This window comes from Mugil cephalus, chromosome 1 (genome assembly GCF_022458985.1).
Source record: "Mugil cephalus isolate CIBA_MC_2020 chromosome 1, CIBA_Mcephalus_1.1, whole genome shotgun sequence".
NCBI lineage: Eukaryota > Metazoa > Chordata > Actinopteri > Mugiliformes > Mugilidae > Mugil > Mugil cephalus.
Window position 1 is genome coordinate 2,765,291 of NC_061770.1, and position 21,716 is coordinate 2,787,006.

General features: G+C 43.7%; 1 protein-coding gene across 5 annotated transcripts in view; it reads right to left on the reverse strand.

Annotated features, from left to right (window-relative positions):
* cfap74 (cilia and flagella associated protein 74) overlaps window positions 1-21,716 on the reverse strand; it is a 50,995-nt gene that overhangs the window by 16,078 nt on the left and 13,201 nt on the right. For all 5 annotated transcript variants that reach the window (XM_047572368.1, XM_047572292.1, XM_047572445.1 and 2 more), the window contains 8 exons: window positions 19,975-20,041; window positions 19,468-19,557; window positions 12,563-12,748; window positions 12,106-12,229; window positions 10,370-10,485; window positions 8,586-8,708; window positions 8,123-8,244; window positions 2,000-2,128 (listed from right to left, as the gene is read on the reverse strand). In XM_047572368.1, coding sequence (XP_047428324.1) covers window positions 2,000-2,128; window positions 8,123-8,244; window positions 8,586-8,708; window positions 10,370-10,485; window positions 12,106-12,229; window positions 12,563-12,748; window positions 19,468-19,557; window positions 19,975-20,041 — 957 coding nt within the window. The remainder of the gene's footprint in view (window positions 1-1,999; window positions 2,129-8,122; window positions 8,245-8,585; window positions 8,709-10,369; window positions 10,486-12,105; window positions 12,230-12,562; window positions 12,749-19,467; window positions 19,558-19,974; window positions 20,042-21,716) is intronic.

Below are 21,716 nucleotides of genomic sequence, written 5' to 3' on the forward strand. Positions count from 1 at the left end.
ACTAATATAACGTACTCACAGTCGACTTTGAAAAAGAAAAATGTTGAAGTTTAGGTAGTTAGGCTTATAGATGTCATTTAAGGGTGTTTGCATAGTACAATCATGTGGAATATTGGATATTTTCTTATTTATTTACTGTCAGATAATTGTGAGATTCTTTTTTTAAGTTAAAAATCTACCTCTATGAAACTACAACCACAGACCCATCACATTCCACAAATAATTTTAAGTAAAAGAAAACTAATGACATAAATAAAATGAACACAGTGAACAAAGTTAAGCCAACAGTCAGGTGATTGTCAGACCTATTTTAGGGGTGTTGTTCTGTTCCCAAATCTCAGTAGTTACTTTATTCTCTGTTATCGACAGAAGTGATGGCCATCAAAATAAGACCCAAGTCGTAATAACTGGAATTATAATTCAAGTACATCAGTGTTGCCAGGGAGCGCACAGGGAACTGGGTCTGGTGTGTCAAGTTATGCACAGAAAATCAGTGCCAGCATACAGGCAGTGGTGGAGGGTGGATGCATAGAAGGATGAGAGGAGTTTGATTATAACACAGAGAGGCAGAGTGGATGTCGAGATAGAGGGGCAGTGAAGGAGCATAAAGGCAAAGGACTGTAGTGCGAGAGAGAGAGAAACCCAAAGAAAAACAAGTGTAGTTAAAGCACAGAGGTCAAGAAAAAGAGAAGTATGTGTGAGAGAGTGGGAGAGGGACGAAGAGAAAAAGTGTGATACAGAGGGAGCATGGAGGGGGTGGAATCTGTAGTTAGTGCTTAGTGTTAGTGCTTGTGAACGAAGCACCATCTCAGCAGCAGCACGAGTAAAGCTGTACTCTAATCCTCGCATTAAAACCTCTGTTGATTCACGCAGGCAGATTACTGACATTTTCCCACTCGCCTCTCCTGTCCCTCTGCTGTACAGTAACCGGTGCATGCCCCTAACGTTCATCGTGTGAGAGGAAAATGTCATGTTTTTAAACCAACATTTTCTCAGCTATCAATAGACAAAGCTGCTGAAAAGGGAAAAAACGAGGGTGGGCAGAAGAATAATAGCGCCCACGCTGAGTTTCTGCATATTGAACGCCTCTCATATTTGCTCTGTCCGCTCTCCTGCCATTCAAACCACAGTTCAACTCCTGCCTCTCCATCTAAATATAGATTGTGTTTGGTTACTGAAAGAAGTACCAAGACATTCAAACTCATTAGGGTCCATTAAAAGACCACTTTGTACCATTGTGTTCAGAGAGCAGGTGTGTTGAAACAGCTCTTCTACACCTGCTGGTTGATGTCCGACTGCAGATCGTTGCCTTTTGTAACTCTACAAGACTCTGTAGCTGTAAGAAGAAGCTGTAATATACACAATATTATTGAAATACTACAAAATTAGAAAGGTAGTCACCAACCTCTGGTAAAATGTGTGTATTCTTGTCCTCAGTTTATAATCTTTTTTTTATATCTTTAGCTCCCTGTCTGTACTTCTTACAGTTAAACTTAAGTTACTTAAAAAAAACCACATGGTTGTGAACACATTATCCAAACCTCTTTGTTCAAAGAGGAAAACGTTGCAGGGGTCCAACTAGTGCCAACACAGCCAAATACGGACATGTAAAACCTTATTGATCCAATGATTGATTGTGTTCCTTGCCACGTTTTAATCAATAGAAACAAAAACAAGATGCAATTTAAAAGTAACCAGAACTGACTAAGTTGGTCTTGGTGTTTAGTATGTTGGTACCAACACCTGTAACTGCTTCCAAGAGGCCCAAAATAAATTGTGTAGTTTTTGAGTCCAAGCAAAGTGAGTCTTTTTGGAAGAAGGAGAGACTCAGTGGTCACCACAATGTAAGCCAGGCTCAATGCATGCCTGTTTTGGAGTGAAACAGTTTGCACTTACATAAAAGGTTGACAGAATTTTAACAAGCTTATTTTGAAAATAAGATTATCACTGCTCCAGTGATTCCATTATCATTGGATCCTCTGTGTGTGTCCTTCCTTACCTTGGCATGAACTTCAGTTGAGCGTTAAAGCTTGACTGAGCCTGGATGAAGCCGGTCTTTGGTAGGATCTCCACGTGTTTCCTCATTTCTGGGCAAACCTCAAAGGTCAGTTTCAAAGCTGAACTGGCTCTGTCATGCAAGAGAAGTCGTCTCATTAGCATAATACTAACACACCAAGTGCATTCATGTAATAATCTGGTAATCCAGGACAATCTATACAGCTATAAATAATGTAGCAACAGGAAGGGAAGGTGCACAGGAAAACTGTTAAGACAAACAGACCACAGCTCCACCTGACCAGGAGCACATCTGGTGCAAAAGTTGGATGCACCATATGGACATGTACTGCCCTGATCCCAGAAACTTACTTTACTTTTGCTTACTTGTTCATGTTCATACTTGTATCAAGTCTGACGTAAATCCCACCCCAACCTGTCAAGGCAGACTGCCACATAACCGGAGTCAGATCCCGGCTGAGATTGCTAGCTGCTGAGGGAGGAAACACTGGGTTTCTCTCTATGATGCTGTGAGTACATTTGAATTGAATAGAACTCATTTGTTGCAATAGGTTTGGTCGGATCAATTATAGTGAGAAATCTTTGAAATAGATCTATCAAATGTTTTACATACACAGATAAATTAGTTTTGGTCTATGTGACATACATTTCCTTCACGTTACTTCTTAATCACATAGAATACACAAATGTAACAGCAGGCAGTGCACCTGAGGGACATCACAGGGCAAACCTGTTATCTATCCAGGACTCTCCATGGACGGATGAAAGACTTTCGCGTGAGTGACACCTTCAGAAAATTGAGATTTCCATACCATTTAAGTGACCCAATTTCCAAGAGCTCCAACAGATGGTTATGCCTGCGGCTACAAGCCTCAGTTATAGCTGAGGCTTGTGATATAAATGGCTCTTCACCTTGGGAATTCTGCAACACATACCACCACAGCCCACACCTTCAAAAACCAATGACAGAATAAACACAATGAAAATAAAAAAAAAAGTTTGCTGCAGGTGATACAGTGGTAACATTTTATTTTGTCTGCTTTCATTTTGAAAGATACACAAAGGTGAGTTATCAGTGAGCTATGGTCAAATAGACAGAGATCCTTCATTTTCTTGAGTCCCCTCTAAAATGAAATGACCCACTCTGTACAAAGAGGTTCACCAGATGGTTGTTTCCTTGAGGCAAGGACTCACAGGGACACCTGGGGGATATTAACTCCCTACCTTTTTTCCAGCTTAATAATAACCTTCAAATCACTCTCTGAAAAATATTCATGGGCCCATTATCACTTAGGGCAGTTAGCCTTTTTAATTAACAGGGGCATAATGCTTCTGATTCTAAATTGCCCATAGGTGTGAGTGTGAGTGTGAATGGTTGTTTGTCTCCGTGTTAGCCCTGTAATAGACAGGTGACCTGTCCAGGGTGTACCCCGCCTCTCGCCCGATGACAACTGAGATAGGCTCCAGCAACCCCTGTGACCCTAGTGAGGATAAGTGGTAGTAGAAGATGAGATGAGATATTGCTGATTCCATCTTTTTTAGTGGTGAAGTTTATTTCTTAAGCAATGTTTAATGTTGATTCATTAAGATACAGTTTCTTAATGATGTAATACAGTCGTATGATAATGGCCAAAATTATCTATGTTTTGTCTATGTCTAAGACTGTTTTTTATGGTTTAGGTCAAGCCACTGAATTTCTATTGACAGAAATACTGTACAGTATACAGTGATATTTTAGACAATAGTGTTATCAAATTTGTGGCAACACATGACAAAGTAAAGTCCATAATTAAATGTTTTTTTTTTGTTTGTTTGTTTTTGATCTTGACTGGCCCCATCAAACTGAGACACCCAACTAATCAGGTCATTCCTCTGGACTTAGAAAATGTCATCTATGCTTTTATCTCTTCTAGGCTTGACCATACAAAACTACACAGACTGTAAGTAATGCAAAATGCTGCGGCCAGGATCTTAATACTTACTAAGAGAGAGATTCACATTGCCCACTGGTTACCTTCTGGTTCCTCAGACCAGAATTTTCGGTGGATTGTATTGATTGATTTTAAAGCCTTGAATGATCTGGCCTCTGCATACATCTCAGATTGATTAAGTTTCTATGTATCTGATCGTTGCCAAAGACCCTCCAGCAGGGTCCTGCTAATGGTTCTAAAACCTTGACTGGTAGTTGACAGAGAGCAGCCTCTATGCCCCCAGATTAGAAAATGTGAGAAGAGTGGAGGCTGTTGGACCTACAAATCAATGCTTATGTTTTTGAACTGGGTCAGATACATGGGTGTCTGTTTTACTTTGATCGTGTAGATTAGTTCTGAAAGCACCAGTGTGTAGAACTTTGTGGTACAAGCAATGAGGGTGCAGATAGATTGCAGAGAAAGGACTCTACAGAGTTGTGTATTTTGGGTTCATGTAGAGACATGACAGCGAGATGGAAGAGGACCAGCTCTTTTTATATACATGAAGGGCTCATTCTAAACTAATGGAAATATAATAAATCACAGTTAAAGGTGAATATATGTGAAAGAGGAAATTATTAGGAATATTTTATTCCATTCAAAATGACATTGGATAATAAACCTGAAGTTGTTCACAATGGCAGGTAACCACCTTGCTTGGCAGCTCTACCACAATTGCTGTGCATGTGTGCGTAAGCATAACAACCATTGTACAGCACTTAGAATAGCACTAATTTAGAAAAAATACCAACCAATTAATGGATAAACCAAAAACCAATGGACTTCTCCTTATAAAACATTAAAAAACAAACAAACAAACAAAAAAAAACAATGTAAAACATGTCCATGATAATGTATTCTCACTCTACTACATTTTAGTTGTCAAATTAAATAAAGTTCTCTGGAGCTTCTTGCAGCTGGATGTTATTTCCTTCCTGGGCTAATATGAGACAGTTTGCTGTGATGCTGATGTTTTGCTTCAGATCATCCTAATTTCTCTCTCTATTCCTGTCTACACTTTTTTTGCTCAACTGAATCCAAAAAGGTAAAAAAAAATCATGAAAACAAAACACACACACATCCACACACACACACACACACACACACACACATATATGTATATTTGTACTGTGACCAGACAGTGAGTTGGAAATTTTGTCAGAGGAACAGTCAAATCATAATAATGACGGAAGTTTACAGCAACTTTGTCAGGTCATGTTGTAGAAAAGTTGGACATACAGAGCTGAATAATTGAGCATCTCTCAGAGTACCTCTTCTCTTTCTTAAAAGGGCCAGGTGGCTGCGCTTGCATACTCCACATGTACTCCAAAGCCCCATGGGATACCAAGCCTTCATGGCAAACGCTCTAGGCAACTGTCCCCATAATGCAGCACTGTCTGTTTTATACCACATAATATATTTCAAAATAACCAGCTGGATGAACAGATTTTTCATTAACATCTATGCTTCTATTTCCCCCCAAAGGAAGAATAAACTCTAACATCAACAACACATTCACATTCCTTAGACCAAACAAACCAGGCTGCACTGAGATGGGGTACAGCAGACACATTAGAAATATAGCAAACAGAGAAAAAATCAAGAACAGAAGGCTTTGTGAAAGAAAAGAGCAGGTTGTGTTTTTGTGGCTTGAGTCCGGGCATGAATGCTCAGCTCCCCAGCTGGTGCCAGTAGAGGAGGATTTGAAAGGCCAGGCTTTGAAATACATGTATATAAAAAAGAAAAACTCTGCGAACTGTGTTCAGAATATTCCAATCATTGGCTCTTAAGCAAAAGTCAAACACTGCACATTTTAAAGCCTCTTAAAAAATCTTTCAATTAGTAGGAGTGATATTTAAATGACTGGCTCACAGACAAGATAGACATATTCAATTATGCTTTGTGCTGTTCCCTTAAAAAATCTGTCACAAACTAAGGAGGACTTGTGGGAGATCTACTATCTACTCAAAGGAAAAAATGACAAACTGTATGATGAAAGCTTTTATTGTTTCCTCCAAAAGCCTGCCAAGCTATTTTGTGTTGAAAGGATTGTCTTGGAGCGGAGTGACATTCTGCATGGTTTGGCAGTGCAAGAATTAGCATTTTTTTATTTTAAAAGCTGCAGTTCACACTGACGCTGTCATCGTCATGTTGTCACATGCGCTGGTGTGCCAGCGCACCAGATGGCACTTGTCACAAATCCCCCACCCACATACATGCACTCCCTCCCCCCACATGTGACACAATGACTGGATAGGTGATGGACCACACTTCTGCAAAGGTTACAGCCACCGGTGTGTTTTTAACGTTGTGTGTGCATAATAATGTATCACAGCTATAATCAAAATGGATTTACTTTCCTTCTGAGCTACAGTATAGGTCAAAGAGGATTGTGGGGATGTGAGCTTACTGCTTAGTCCCATACATCATCCCTTGTTTAGGAAACCTTTATCGGCTAATACATCTCTATTTTCTCACATCCGCACATTTGTTGAATATCCCAGTTCGCTGCTTGGCTCTCAGCAGACTAAGGCAGGGAGTTTTATGCTGGCCTGAAAACTAAGCAGGCCCTGTCAATTTTAAGGGATTTCTGTGAGCCGTCTTTCTGTGAAAATGCCTGTTTTGGCAGGGAGTGAGTATGTGAGGGGAGTTTTAGTATTGCATTGGGCAGATAAGCCAGCATGCTACATCAGCAGTCCATGCCACTTTCCAAACTCTATTTCTGAGCATGACAACAAATAAAATGGAAATATGACATGCACCGCTCATTTGTGCAGTCATCTCACTGGGCTGAGGGTTTTCTACAGCCACCTATATAACAAAACATTATGATGTCAGTCATTCATCTAGTTTAAAATGAAATTATAGAAGTAATTAATTAAAGACAGAGTTGAAGTCTGACGTTTACATACGCTTAGGTTAACATTATAATTATAATATTTTCTGTGAAACCACAGCTTTGGTATGTTGGTTAGAACATCTACTGTGCGTGACTGTGTTCTCCTGCACACACAGCTACCGGGTGTGTATTATACACTTTTTACACTGAAATATACCCCACAATGAAAATCCAAATGGCTTGTTAATAGACTTTCTATACCAGGCTAATTTAAATAGGTGACTTCTATAAGAAATCATCTCCATGTAGATGTCACGATTGGAGAATTCAGCTATAGAGACACTTTTTTGTACCAGGCTGTAAACATGATTATTTCTGCATCATAGGCAGAGACTACTGTCTGGCAGAAAATCCCATTTTTGCACTAAATCTTTTATGAGCCTAATAGTAAGATCACTATGTCCTCTTCTTATAAAACAACTATACAAATACAACCCCTAACTTGGAAGAATAGGCTTCCACCTGTGTGGCACCCAGGGAGCAGTGTAAGGGTTAATGTAACGAGTTTGCTCCAAGCACCTCAGTGATAGGCAAATGACCCAAAGCAGCTTCTCTAACCACTACTACTTGGCTCCCCTAAAAAGCCTTGCTGGGATGTGCACCCAGGATCTCCTGTTTATTAAACACGAGCTGGGCACAGGGGATCCGATCAAACCCATAGTACAGACAAAATGATATATATATAGTCCTATATGTAGCCCTTCACATTAATACAATCATGCTCCCAGAGGATATATATAGTGGATTCATATACAACTCTTAGCGTAATGCAGAGTTGCCAAAAGTTGAAACATGTCCGTAATGAAATCCAAGTGTGATACCAGACGTTGTATGAAATGAGTCTGGCTACACCAGGTTAATTTAAAAAGAAGACTTGTAAGAATTCATGCCCATACAATTAACATGACTGGAGAATTTTTGAGACCAAACCCCTGTTTTGTGCCAGGCTGTGAACATAATTGTTCCTGCTGTGAAGTTTTACTCTGAGGTTAACAAGGATTGACTTGTGGACATTTGAGGAACTGTGGACTTGGTCACTTTTCAGGTCTAGGAGTTGCTGATTATTGAAACACCATTCATCCCAACAATTCTGTTGCAGTGACATTTATCTTTAACCATTATTAGTACTCACCTGCTTTGGTGGAGTGGTACTCACAAAGACAAAGAAACAGCGCAGTGCAGCAGCTTACATATACATATAACAATGTTGTCAGACATCTCAGGTTCTGGGACCAACCTGCTTAATATCATGACGCTGTCCTGATAAAGGCGGTCAAACATGCAGATCTTCAGGTCAATGCTGGGCTGAACTACCCAGACCGGGACACCGACTGCCACACCCCTCACCTGGATTCTTATCTGTTTGAATCAGTAGTACCATCTGTTACAAATACTGAACATAAGGTTTCACTTATGATGTACAATGGTGCTAAAAGTGTTTATTTTATTTTAGTTTTCTCTGCAGTGTGCTGCAATTTTTAATGTTTAAAATAAATACACAAATATTCTGATGCGATTTAACTTTTTTAAAAATTAGTTTACGTCACAATAACCTGCTGGTCTAACACTGTGCTCACTCTGTTTGTGTACCCACTGTTCACAAACCCATGATCAATAGCTAGTCCTCTTTTAAAATCATTCCACTTATCTTGTCTTCTACAGTATGTCATTCACAAGATTAGAAACGCGTTGTCTCTTACTGGTTTGCTGGTCATGTCAGAGAAGCTGATGTAGAAGTCCTGTTTGGTCTCTCCTGGAATGTTTGGAGCGAATATAATCTCTAATTTGATGCTTTCAAATGGTCCGATCTCTCCCTCTCTCACCTGAATAAGGATCCATCAAAAAGGAGAGGCAAACATTTCATTTTTAAATACATAGGTCACAGTTTACTTTTATCTGTCTTCTTCCATGTATGTGTCTGTGGTGCTGGTGTGCAAAAAAAAAGGAATGCAATCAAACTACAGTGAAAGGTTGCTCCTTCACAACCCATTAAGTTGGTAGGAGCAATAATATAAACCCAAAGAGCGGAGTAAGCCTTTGATGCAGAATGTGGCTCAATGTTATGGGACCACAGTAGTTTGATGGATAATCTGCCATTTAAGACAACAGCTTTCAACCACACAATGTGAAAGTATCAGTCAAAATGACAACGTTTGAGCAGAAGGCATGCAAGCACAGGCAACACACACTCACAATAGACACAGAGGGAGAGGTGATGCACCATTAGCCCCCCACCAGGGAGATGTAATGAACCCTGAACAATTCCAGAACTTCACATGGGCCACAAGGCACACACAACATCACTGCTAAAAACAATGCACATAGGCAGGGACTATTGTCAGCCAGAAAATGCAATTTTTGCACTCTAAATCTTTCATAACCCTAATTAAGAAGATAATTATGACTCCTCCGTATGAAACAACTATACAAATGCAGCTCATTTAATACACTTGGAGGAGTGGACTACCGCTTGTCGGGGGGTTAATGTTAGGAGTTTGCTCAATGGGCCTCAGCAATGGACAATGACGGTCCCAAATTGACTCCCTTGGAAATGATAATTGCCTTATAATTGCAGTTTCTCAGAACACCTCCAGGAGAAATTGTGTTCTGAACGCAGCACCTTTTACGCGCATCCATCCCAGCTGATCATGAATCACAAGGTGAGTGTGCTTACTAAAAAAGTGATGATTCACTTTTGGGCACTAAACAAAAAAGCTCAGTACTTAGCAATGTTTGAATAACCAAAAATGTATATGAAATGTAACCAGATCTATTGTAAAACACGAACATAGTGAGAGTCTAAATCACAAATCAGTGATTGAAAAAATAGCTAAAACCAACAAATCATCACCACGGTTATACTAGTACTATGGAACTGTTTCAAACGTGGGCAAATGGTGTGCCCTCAACCACTGTGTCACAGGGTGCCTTTGGGACCTCAGGGCTGAGGAAAGTTGCCTAGTTCCAGGAGATCTTGCATATACTTGATCAGTTTGGTATCTGGAGAGTTTGAAAGCTAGTTCAACACCTTGGCCTTTTCTTTATGTTTTCTGAGTTGTTCCTAAAATCAGCTTTGTAGGTGGGGTTGCCAGGTCAGCAACAACGTTAAACGCTAAAGTTACATTGCACTTGTCTGTGGTTTTAATATTGTGGCTGATAGGAGTATATGATCAATAGACCAACACAACTACAATTATTACTACTACTAGCAATACGTTCAAGTATATTCATTGTAGTCCATGCAAAATTGAATTAGAAGAATCTCAAATTGAGGGCTTCTTAAGGACAAACACTGTGTCATGTGTGAGGATATGCCACAGTACATGCGTTGATATTACCCTTAAAAAGATCCACAAAGCTTTAAGCAAATAACAAAAGTGATTTCAGTATCATATCAACAATCAATCTGAAAATAATAGTGTATACTATAAACTAAGTTCTTACAATACAAATGCTAATTGAGTGTTTGAAGAAGGACACTTACATTTCCCAATCTTATGTCACTGGGGTCTGATGGGGTCTGGTCTATCTGAGAGTCTACATCTGAGGACGAGGACACCTCGGGAACCACGTCTTGGTCCGTCGCTGAGGCCTCTGACACTGTCATACACACAGACAATGGTTATTTGGTCAACCTGTATCGATTACCCACAACATAGTGAAACACAGTGCAGCTGTTGTAGGCAGATGAAAGAATAATATGATAGAATGTGATCTCATACTGGCACAAAGGGAACACTCAAAGAACGATCAGTGACAATCAGGAGCTTTCTTTGTTCTGGTGGTATGAATGTGAACTTGTTGTAATTATTGTGCAAATAAGAGAAAAAGATGAGCCAACAAACCATTAAAATTCAGTTAAGCCCTAAAAGTAACATGCAACATGAATGGCAACCTTGTCCAACATGAGACAGTGTTTCGCAACAATAGTGAATAAAATAAAGAAAATGAGATAGAGCCACTTCAACTAAGCATTTCCAAAGCCAGCAGAGAAGAGGCAAAAGACTGAACAGCTTATCAAAGCATCAGTGCTGGAAAGTGCTGAGAGCAGCAATGAAGACTTGAGATCTGAGAGAGCATTAAAGAGAAGATGCCTCCTTGTCGCCATCTGTGAGAGCAAGGTGAAGCCTCCGCTTTCTGTCTGTGTTCTTCTATTTTTGTTCTAGCAAGGACTAAATGTCCTAAATGAATACAAAGATGAGAGAACTCATCCACAATGAGGAGATTTTGTCAGACCATACTTCCTGTATGTCAGAGACTGTTTTAGATAACATTGTTTCAAATTAAAAAATTATGGCTCTGCACTATTGTGGAGGTGTTTGGGAGCTGTGGAGCAGTGGCGAGAGGCACACCTTGGAGTTCGAAGGGTCACAGGTTTGCCTCCCACCCTGTCCATGGCTGTGGTGCTCTGAGCAAGCCCCTAACCCCTACTTTGCTCCACGGGTGCAGCCACCTGAGGCTGCAGCCCACTGCTCCAACTGTACACACTAATGTGTGAACAAATGTATGGGTCAAACAGCAGGACAGAATTTTAATATATATATATTTCAATATAGTATAAATTATTATTATTTGCACAATTTTATTTAGGCAAGGCAGTGCAAGAACGCTAATGCAGTAATATACTGCTGATATTCAGCAGGTCTGGCAACTTAAATCACAGTCACCATCTTAGCTTAGCCTGTTAGCATGCAAACATTTGCTAAGCACTAAGTAGTGTGTAGATAAGACTAATGAGAATGTCAACAGTTTCTGTATTTAGTTTTCAACCAAAGCAAATACAACATTGACCTGACGACACAAGAACACCACGACATTCCATCTATTGTTGACACTTGTCAACAGTTGTTCCACTCACTCTCACACATATCAAACTCATGGTGGTGCTAAAGGAGAAAATAAGTCACTAAAGCATGATGTCTTGGTTATCTATCCAGTAGTTAGTGAGATATTTCAATCTGATCCAAAATGGTGGATGAATGGACAGATAGATAATTACTGCTATCCACAGCGCCATTAAACAATATTCTTTAAATATGATAAGCTTGCATGTCTTGTTTTGCCAAATAAAATCCACTACCCACTCACAATAAATAAGACAGGTTCAGCTCAAAATGTAAGGTCTGGTTTCACATGTTTTTCCTTACAGTTCATAGGTAAAATCTGGTGCCAAGTAATTATTTTGTGCATGTAAACATACTGCATCTGTAACAGCTTCACCTGCTTGCTCTCGCTGTGATGCCTCAGAGAGTTCCTGACCTGGTTGCTTTGGTTGGGCTTTGTCGGTTTCTATGGATGCAGAGCTCTTCTGGTGGTCACGTGTTGTGTTTTGACTTCTCGTCTCCTATCAGATAAACACGCACACATAGTAATTAGATTCAGTTCATGTGGGCATATTAGGTTCAGATTTACATTTAAAAGTACCACAATTCAGAATATTTTTTTTCTAATAGTATTTCTTTCCACATTTATAATTTCCTAGTTGTTCAAGTTTTTAAATTTTTGTCTCATTACAGTCTCCTTACATCCAGCATTACAGTAGAATAATGTGCAGGAAAATAGCAATAGAATATATAATCTAAAAGAAACAGAGACTGTAACTGTCGATTATATGAAATCAAATTTCTCCCTCAGGGTATCAACAGAACAACTGTTGAGGTCTAGATCAATGTCTGACCTGGCCTGTGTTGGCAGAGACCTGAGATGGCATCTGGACATGACTAGTTTCTGGACTGAGACAAGTGGAAGTGTCCAGGCTGAAGAGGGTGGCCAGTGCACCCTTGTTGGTCAAGGTGACAGTCCGTGAAATAGTCTGGCCCACGACATGTGAACCAAAGTCAATGAACTGGGCGTCAACCTCCAGCTAGAGAAAGGATACATTGACGTACATTAATTAGCATCAGCAATGAAGAGCTGCCAGCTTGAAGTACATAGTTCTATTTCATCCTTACTGACCGCCAGAGGCGGTGCTTCAAGCACTGAATGCATCCATCTCGCGCATGCGCAGGTCGAGTATTATACCAACAAAGTCACCTGTGACCCCTGATGACCCCGGTCACCTATATCTTCCGGTGACATCAGAGGATCGGTTCCTTTTCATCTTCTCGCTTCGCAGGTAACTGCACGCCACTACGCTAGCTAAAGCTAAGTGGCTATTGCTTCGTTGCCGGTAGCCTTGCGACGTTTCGTCGGAGCCGCGAGCTGCTCGCCCCTCCAAAGGCTGCAACGGACTCCGCCGAGAGGTTTGTGGTTTGCCGCGGACACATCTGCATCGGCTTTTCATCCTCGGTTGGATAAGTTTATTTCGTTCTATTATATACATTCTTAAGTGCAACCGGTTACTCGTTGGTTGTATTTGTTTGTTTGTTGGTGGAGGTAGTGTTCCCGCTCCCTCTCCCGGCATAATATTATGTGAATCAGCTGTTGGCATTGCGTGTGCTTGCCATTAGTGCTGACTATCGGTGCAACCCTTTTGCATTCGCTTTGTTTTGTTGTTTCGTTTGCTGGTGAAGGCAGTGGCCTCGCTCCCTCTCCCGGCATTCGTACCGGTATATGGTTGTATTATATATTTGTATTATATTTTCAATTGTTGGTGAAGGCAGTGGCCTCGCTCCCTCTCCCGACATTTGTACCGCTATATATTTGTATTATTTTTCAGTTGCTGGTGAAGGCAGTGACCTCGCTCCCTCTCCCAGCATCTGTACCGCTAATGTTTGCCAATTAGCTGTAGGCATTGCGTGTGCTTGCCGTTGACTATCGGTGCAACCGATTGTACTCGTTTTGTGTTGCATTTTTCACTTGTTGGTGACGGTAGTGATTTCGCTCCCTCTCCCGGCATTTGCATTGCACTTGGTATTTCAGTTGATTGATGTGCATCAGCGGTCATTTTCTTGACCGTTTGATACTTTTCTTTCCCTATTAATTATTACCGGCGTTTTTCGCTCGGCCTACCTTAGTTTGTGTATTGTGGTGCCATTTTGACTGTGCCCGTTTTGTGCAAATACCCCTAACTGGTGAAGGCAGTGCTTACGCTCCCGCTCCCAGCATAGGTGTGATTTTGTAGTTGGTAGCAGTGTTCCCGCTGAGGCTAACTCATCTCCTGCAACATTTATCTGGTGACGGCGGCGGTTTCGCTCCCTCTCCCACTGTCTGTTGCTTTCTGTTTGTTTTCCTGGTTGTCACCATGTTTGGCAACCATTCTTGTTCGGCCTGTATGGCTTCTCTGCAGCCTGAAGATGGCCATGATTTGTGTCCCTCATGCCTCGGCCTTGAGCATCTGAAGGAGGCTCTTTCAGATGACGCCTGCATGAACTGCAGCTTCATGCCCCGGGCAGTGAGGGCTGCCAGACTAGCTGAGGTAGAACAACTGTTGACCCTCAGCCCATCAGCTGAACAGCTGACCCCAGCACAGGGAGTGGTTCCAACTCGGTCTGGCAGGCCCAAACGTCGTGCTGCCGAGACAGCAGTCCCCACTTCCAGGAAGAGGGTTAAGGAGTCCAGCCTTGCTTCCAAGGTGGACCAGTTAACAACAGAAATTAATAATATGAAATCCCTCTTCCTAACCTTCCAGTCTGGGACTAGTGCAGGGGAGCCAGCTGCTTCAGTGCCTCCAGCGGCCACCTTGGAGCCGGAGGAAGATGTGCTTTCCATGGCGGCGTCAGCCACTCAATTTGCTGAATATGAGCCGGAAGTGGTTGCGCAGGATGTAACCTCCCATGCTTCCGCGGCAGGCTCCTGCTCATCGACCCACAGCTCCGCTGGTGGTTCTGATGATGGCTCAATGGGAGCCATCATTCGTATGGCCCTGGCCCGTTTGCAGTTAGACCTACCGCAAGCTCAGTCGGCTCCAGCCAGTGCTTTCTTCAGGCGTGGTCCATCCCACACTAACTTTACTGTCCCCCCATCAGAAGAGTATCTGAGGGAGTTGCATGCATGTTGGAGGGATTCTAGAACTCTCTCTCATGCAACATCTGATGGCCGCACCCTGGCAGCCATGCAGGATGCACCCAGATTTGGCTTGGGCCGCATGCCAGCAATTGAGCCCCCTATAGCTGCTCTGATTGTCTCGCCTGATGAGGCTCTGAGGCCAGATGCGAGGTGTCCTCGTCCCCAGTGTCGGGTTACGGATGACCTACTCTGTAAAGCCTATGACGCAGCGGCACGCATGGGACGCATAGGTAATTCTATGTCCCACCTGCTGCTCGCGCTATCAGCATCCCTGCAGGAGACTACAGTGGATGCTCCCGTCCAAAATTTCAGCGACGCTTCCCTGCAGGCATTCGCGCTGATGTCTAGAGAGCTGGGGCGATTGATGTCCACTCTCGTCCAGGCTCGCCGTCAGGTTTGGCTGGCGCAATCTCCTCTGACTGATGCATGTAGGAGAACTCTCCGCAGTGTTCCGGTGGAACCTGGGGAGCTATTTGGGTCTGCGGCTCTAGAGGCGCTTAACCGCACAGTTCAAGCCAGACAGACTCGATTTCAGCTGTCTGAGCTTCAAAGGAATATGCCCCCTCCTAGCGGCCCTAGGAGCTCTTCAGTTGCCCCCCAGCGCCGGCCTCATCCACAGGCTTATCCCAGTAGCTATCGCAGGTCTCAGCGCACACCTTCACTGCCTGCCCACCAGCAGGCACGGGGTTTTCGGGCCTCTGAGCAGCTGCCCTCTAGGCAACCTCAGGCCTCTCATGCTGCCCGTCGTGCCCCCAGAGCCTCTAGAGGCCGGGGGACCCGGCGCTGAGGCCCAGGGGCCGGTCGTCGGCTGTTTTTCCCAGCAGCAGCTCAGTTACTGGGCTGCTTCCACCAGGGACCCCTGGGTGCTTTCCACCTTGACCCACGGGTACAAACTTCAGTTCCGACGCCGGCCCCCAGCCTATGGCCGGGTCAAGATGACCATCATACGCGACCCGGCAAAAGCCCAAGCCCTCAGCCAGGAGTTGTCCGTCCTCCTGGACAAAGGTGCCATCGAGCCAGTAGATCCCCTGTTGCAACCAGGGGGATTCTACTCCACTTACTTTCTAGTAACAAAGAAAGACGGCGGACTCCGTCCCATCCTCGACCTGAGGGGTCTCAACAGATTCCTGAAGGTCTTGAGGTTCCACATGCTCAGCAATGCAGAGGTTCTGCGCACTGTGGCCAGAGAGGAGTGGTTTACATCAATAGACCTGAAGGATGCCTACTTTCATGTCCCCATAGCTCCAAACCACAGACAGTTTCTGCGGTTCGCTTTTCACGGGCGTCATTACCAGTTCAGGGTGCTCCCGTTTGGCCTCTCCCTTTCCCCACGGGTTTTCACCAGGTGCATGATGGCAGCCCTCTCACCCCTGCAGTCGCAGGGCATGAAGGTCCTCCCATATCTGGACGACTGGCTCATCTGTGCACCGTCCCAATCTCAGGTGGCCCTGGACACGACACATCTTCTGTCCCACGTGGCCCGACTGGGCCTGAAGGTAAATTTTACCAAGAGTTGCCTGGTTCCCTCGCAGAGCACACTCTTTCTCGGAATGACTCTCGATTCAGTCGCCATGAAGGCCTGTCCGTCACCACAGCGGGTGGACGACATTCTCCGCCTCCTTCTCTTGTTTCAGGAAGGCAGGTGGTTGCGCTATGTGGAGTTTTTGCGCCTCCTCGGGAAACTGACGGCTGCTGCCAATGTGGTTCCTCTGGGACTGCTGTCGCTACGTCCTCTTCAGAGGTGGCTGCACAGCTTTCATTTCGATGTTCGATGGCACAGGCACAGGAGACTCAGAGTGTCACGCTGTTGCCTTCTTGCTCTGGCCCCATGGAGAGAGAGATCATTTCTCCTTCAGGGCATGCCCTTGGGTTCCATTGCATCCCGTCGGGAAGCCATCACAACAGATGCCTCCCTCTCAGGGTGGGGCGCCGTGTGGCAGAACCGGACAGCTCAGGGGCTGTGGTCTGCTCGAGACCGCTCGGTGCATATCAATGTTCTAGAACTGTGGGCTGTGCACAGGGCACTGCTTTTCTTCCTTCCCTTCCTGAGAGGCCGACATGTGCTTATACGGTCGGACAATGTCTCAACCGTCTCCCACATAAACCACCAGGGGGGCACCAGGTCTGCCCAACTGTTGCAGGCATCCCGGGACCTGCTGTTGTGGGCAGCCCCACGTCTGGCCAGCCTGAGAGCAATGTATTTGCCCGGGGAAAAGAACCAGGCTGCCGACTTCCTCTCTCGTTACAAACCGCCGCCAGGGGAGTGGCGGCTTCATCCAGAGGTCGTTCTCAAAATCTGGGAGGTCTTTGGCAAGGCAGAGGTGGATCTGTTTGCCACGGAGGAGTCGACCCATTGCCCTCTCTGGTTCTCTTTGACAGAAGAGAGCAGCCCTCTGGGTCAGGACGCTCTTGCCCACGATTGGCCAGACAGTCTTCTCTATGCGTTTCCGCCAATCCCTCTGATCTTTCCAACGCTACAGAGGGTCCTCCAGCAGGGCCACAGACTGCTGTTGGTAGCCCCCTTTTGGCCAGGCAGGACGTGGTTCCCATTGCTGAGCAGGCTCTGCCGCAGCTCACCATGGCGCCTCCCCGACAGGAAAGATCTCCTGTCTCAGTTACAGGGCCAGATTTGGCATCCCGACCCTCCTCGCCTGCAGCTATGGGTCTGGCCGCTGCAGGGCCCAACCCCCTACTGACAGAGTGTTCAAATTCTGTCCGTAATACCATATTGAATGCCAGGGCGCCTTCTACCCGGTTGCAATATGAAAATAGGTGGCAGCTGTTCACTGAGTGGTGTTCAGACAGGGGTGAGGACCCTGTGAACTGTTCAATCCCTAAGATTTTGGAGTTCCTCCAGTCACTCTTGGATAAGGGTCGGTCCCCGGCTACTCTGAGGGTGTATGTGGCAGCCATTTCCTCTCGACATGTTCGGGTGGAAAATGACACAGTAGGGTGCCACAGATTGGTGTCACTTTTTCTGAAGGGGGCGTGGCGGTTGCGACCCCCACGAGCACAACGTGCCCCAGCATGGGATCTGCACCTGGTGCTAGATGCTCTGTGTTTGCCTCCCTTTGAACCCCTGGAACAGGCAGAGCTGAAGTGGGTCTCTGTTAAGACTGCCTTTCTCCTTGCCATTGCTTCAGCAAAGCGGGTCGGAGAGCTACATGCTCTATCCGTCAGTGATTCATGTCTGAGGTGGAACTCGGATGGTTCAGGGGTTACTCTTTGGCCAAACACAGCCTTTCTCCCGAAGGTTCTGTCGTCATTGAACCTCAATCGACCTATCCACCTAGCACAACTTGTCCCCCCAGCAGGGGAGGACAGGTTAAGACTGCTGTGTCCTGTGCGGGCTCTGAGAACCTATGTAACTGCGACCGCAGGTATAAGACGGTCAGACCAGCTCTTCCTCTGCTATGGTGGTCCTAGGAAAGGCTGTGCTCTCTCCAAACAACGACTGTCTCATTGGGTTGTTGACGTCATCACCCACGCATATAAAGGAGGTGGTCATCCCCTGCCGTCAGGGGTGAGGTGCCACTCTACCAGGGCCGTCTCAACATCATGGGCGGCCCTGCGTGGTGTGCCCCTGGAAGACATCTGTGATGCAGCATCATGGGCATCACCAAGTACCTTCTCCAGGTTCTATCGGGTGAATGTTGCCACCCCCCATCCGATGGGTGTGGTCCTGTTGCCTGACTCTGCTGTTTCCTCTCAATGAGGTATGCATTGGAATTCTTCGTGACTTTGTTGTTATGGGTCATCCAGTGCTTGAAGCACCGCCTCTGGCGGTCAGTAAGGATGAAATAGAACGAAAGTTACGTATGTAACTACGGTTCTATGAATCCTGGATGACCGCCAGAGCGTTCCGTCACTCAGAATCCTCGTGCACTCGCGAGAAGATTCTGCAGGAACCGATCCTCTGATGTCACCGGAAGATATAGGTGACCGGGGTCATCAGGGGTCACAGGTGACTTTGTTGGTATAATACTCGACCTGCGCATGCGCGAGATGGATGCATTCAGTGCTTGAAGCACCGCCTCTGGCGGTCATCCAGGATTCATAGAACCGTAGTTACATACGTAACTTTCGTTTTACATACATTAATACACACATGAATTGACTAAATAAGATGGACTATAATTAGAATGGATACCAAGTATATTACTGTTTTTGTGCAATAAGAGGAAAAAGGAGAATGGTGATTGATTCCACTTTTAATCAATAATCATCCTATATGGCATAAAATAACTAGAAGAAAATAACCTAAGTATTCAGTTCTCCAGAATATGAGTCTGGTAATATGCTATTACAATTTAATTATGAGGCCTGTTTCACCTGAGAAAAAAAACAACTCAGCAAGAAATTGGACAGTCCTATGAAAAGTCACTTTGTTGTAAAAAAAAAAATAAATAAATAAATAAATAACTCCCCAGCGTTAAGATGCATGCATGACGACATCATTGTTACTCTTCTGTCCATCAGTGCATGAAGCCCACCCAAACAATTTGATTGGCCTGGCAGATGTTTGCAGGAGCATAATCAGTTCCCATTGGAGTGTTTTACAAACCAACTTTAACCCTAACTCTTTATACTACAATGCAGCCTGGCTTGCAGTTCTACAATATCCACACTACTCACATTACATCTCTTTATGGTGCATCGAACCGGCACAGAGAAGGGACCCACAGTGGATGCAAACTGGATCTCTCCGGTCAAGTCCTCATTGATCTGCAGGATATTGGGATACAGGACAATGTGTGGGTATCCACAATAAAGGATTCACATTCAATCTAACCAAAGAATAGTGCAGTAGATGTGTCTTGGGTTTTTTTTTTTTTTTGGTGTAAATGATGTGTGACCAGATCTTAAACAAAACGACTGCTCTTGAAGGAAATACAGTCAATCTGGTGAGGAATTAATGTGGTAGAACTGAATAATTCATACGTACAGAAATATAACTAGCAGCTAGTTTTGACCTTTTTACTCAAATTAAGCAGAAATGAAACACACTATCAGCTGTTTTCCGTTATACATTTACAGACATGGCTGAACTTATACAAGGCCACCTAACGTTTTAACTGCTTTGAGACTAAAGTAACTAGAGCTGTACCATAAATGTTTAAGATAGTTGGTGATGTAACTAACCATAGGCTGGAAAACAACTTGCATGTCACAGGACATCCCAGGAGATAAGGAGCCAGGTGGCTCAAAGCTGAAACATAAATCACACAGAGCTATGAAAAAGACTATTTGCATTTTTATATAGTCTACAATGCAGATTACAGTATTGACTGAATGCTCCTATGGTACTGTACGCAGTTATAAGGAATGTGGAAATATAGATATATTACTCATTAAACACACAATGTAACAACAGTTTAGCTGTTAATAAACACTGTACTGCTTTTAGAAGAAGTAATGACATAAAGACTCAGTGCAGACATACGTACAGAATATATATATATTATACATGTCTGTGCAGTAGGAAATAAACTGTATTCAACTAAAATTCACCAGCTTCAGATGACATTCTGAAATGAGATAAATCTCCAGAGAGTGTAGCTGATGAAGAAGAGAGACAGACCAGAGGTCAGAAGTCAACCTGATGCTCAGTTTGCACTCAACAGAAAACAGAGTGAGGAAAAGGCTACGGTTCAATATGAAAGCACTGCAATGTGGAACACAATGGTTGGGATTTATTTCACAGATAATTCTAAGTATATAGTGCTGTATAATGAGAAATCACATGTTTTTTTTGTTCTCCTGGCGAAAAAAGAAAAATGAGCTATTTCAGAACAGCATGTGTATCTCGCAGCACATGTTTACGCCAACCCTAATGCTGCCCTGAGGAGCTCAGTAACTTGACGCCCTTCCAGAGACACAAGAAGAGAGCCGATCAATATAAATACATCAGCCTGCCAGAGAAGCAGGGAGGATGCTCATAATAAATATACAAAAAGTTGGAGAAATGCAGCTGTGAGCACAATTAGAAATCTGCTAAAGTTACAGAATATAATGGATGACAAACAGCCTTGCAAGTTTTAGAAATTGTATTAGCATGACAAAGAGAGAGCATTTGAATCCCTGTGCAATCACGCTGCTGGCATTTGTTTGTAAATGAATTTGCTTTTGTGCCAAGTCTGTTTTTTGCCTGACAAAAGTTGATTTCATAAAACTGAAAGGGATCATATTAGTTTTTTCTTGTACTGTTTTAATTATGGATTCAAATTGTGAAAAAGGACATTAAATATTGTCCTTTTTATAAAAATACTTAGAATCAGTTCCATAATATGCACTATAAATGACATGCTGAAACTAAATAAATGTCCACACTAGTACACACTAGCATCAGCTTCAGTGGGCAACGGGCCATGAGGTTTGGTGTAAGCCAGCTGTTTGAAGTTGCCAGGTAGAAAAATAAGAGCAGGCTGATGCTGCCATCCAGCTCCCCACTGTAACCTGGAAATGTATGAAAGGATTCCACCTGGGTGGGTAAATCTGGTCCTAGTTTTAAATGTCACATTGCACTTTCTTCCGAATTTCTCTTTTGTAGTTGTGGTTAATTTTCTCTTTCCAGGTGGTATGAAGAGATGGGAAGAAAAATAGAACGGTTCACTTGGGATTAAATGCTGAGTGAGCCAGTGTTTGAAACAGCTTGGTACAGTCCTATATAAACTGCCTCAAATGAGGCCAGACTGTACAGTGATGAAGCTGAAGTCACTGCTGTACAGTAGTATGTGTTAAATGTGCTTTACTTATCCATACTTGATACTCTCCATTGGCTCCTACTACAGTAAATCAATAAGAACTCAAAATTTTCAAAATTCCATCCAACAGAGCTTAAACACTCCTTTGAGAGGAATCGATAGTGAAGCATCAACGCTCTG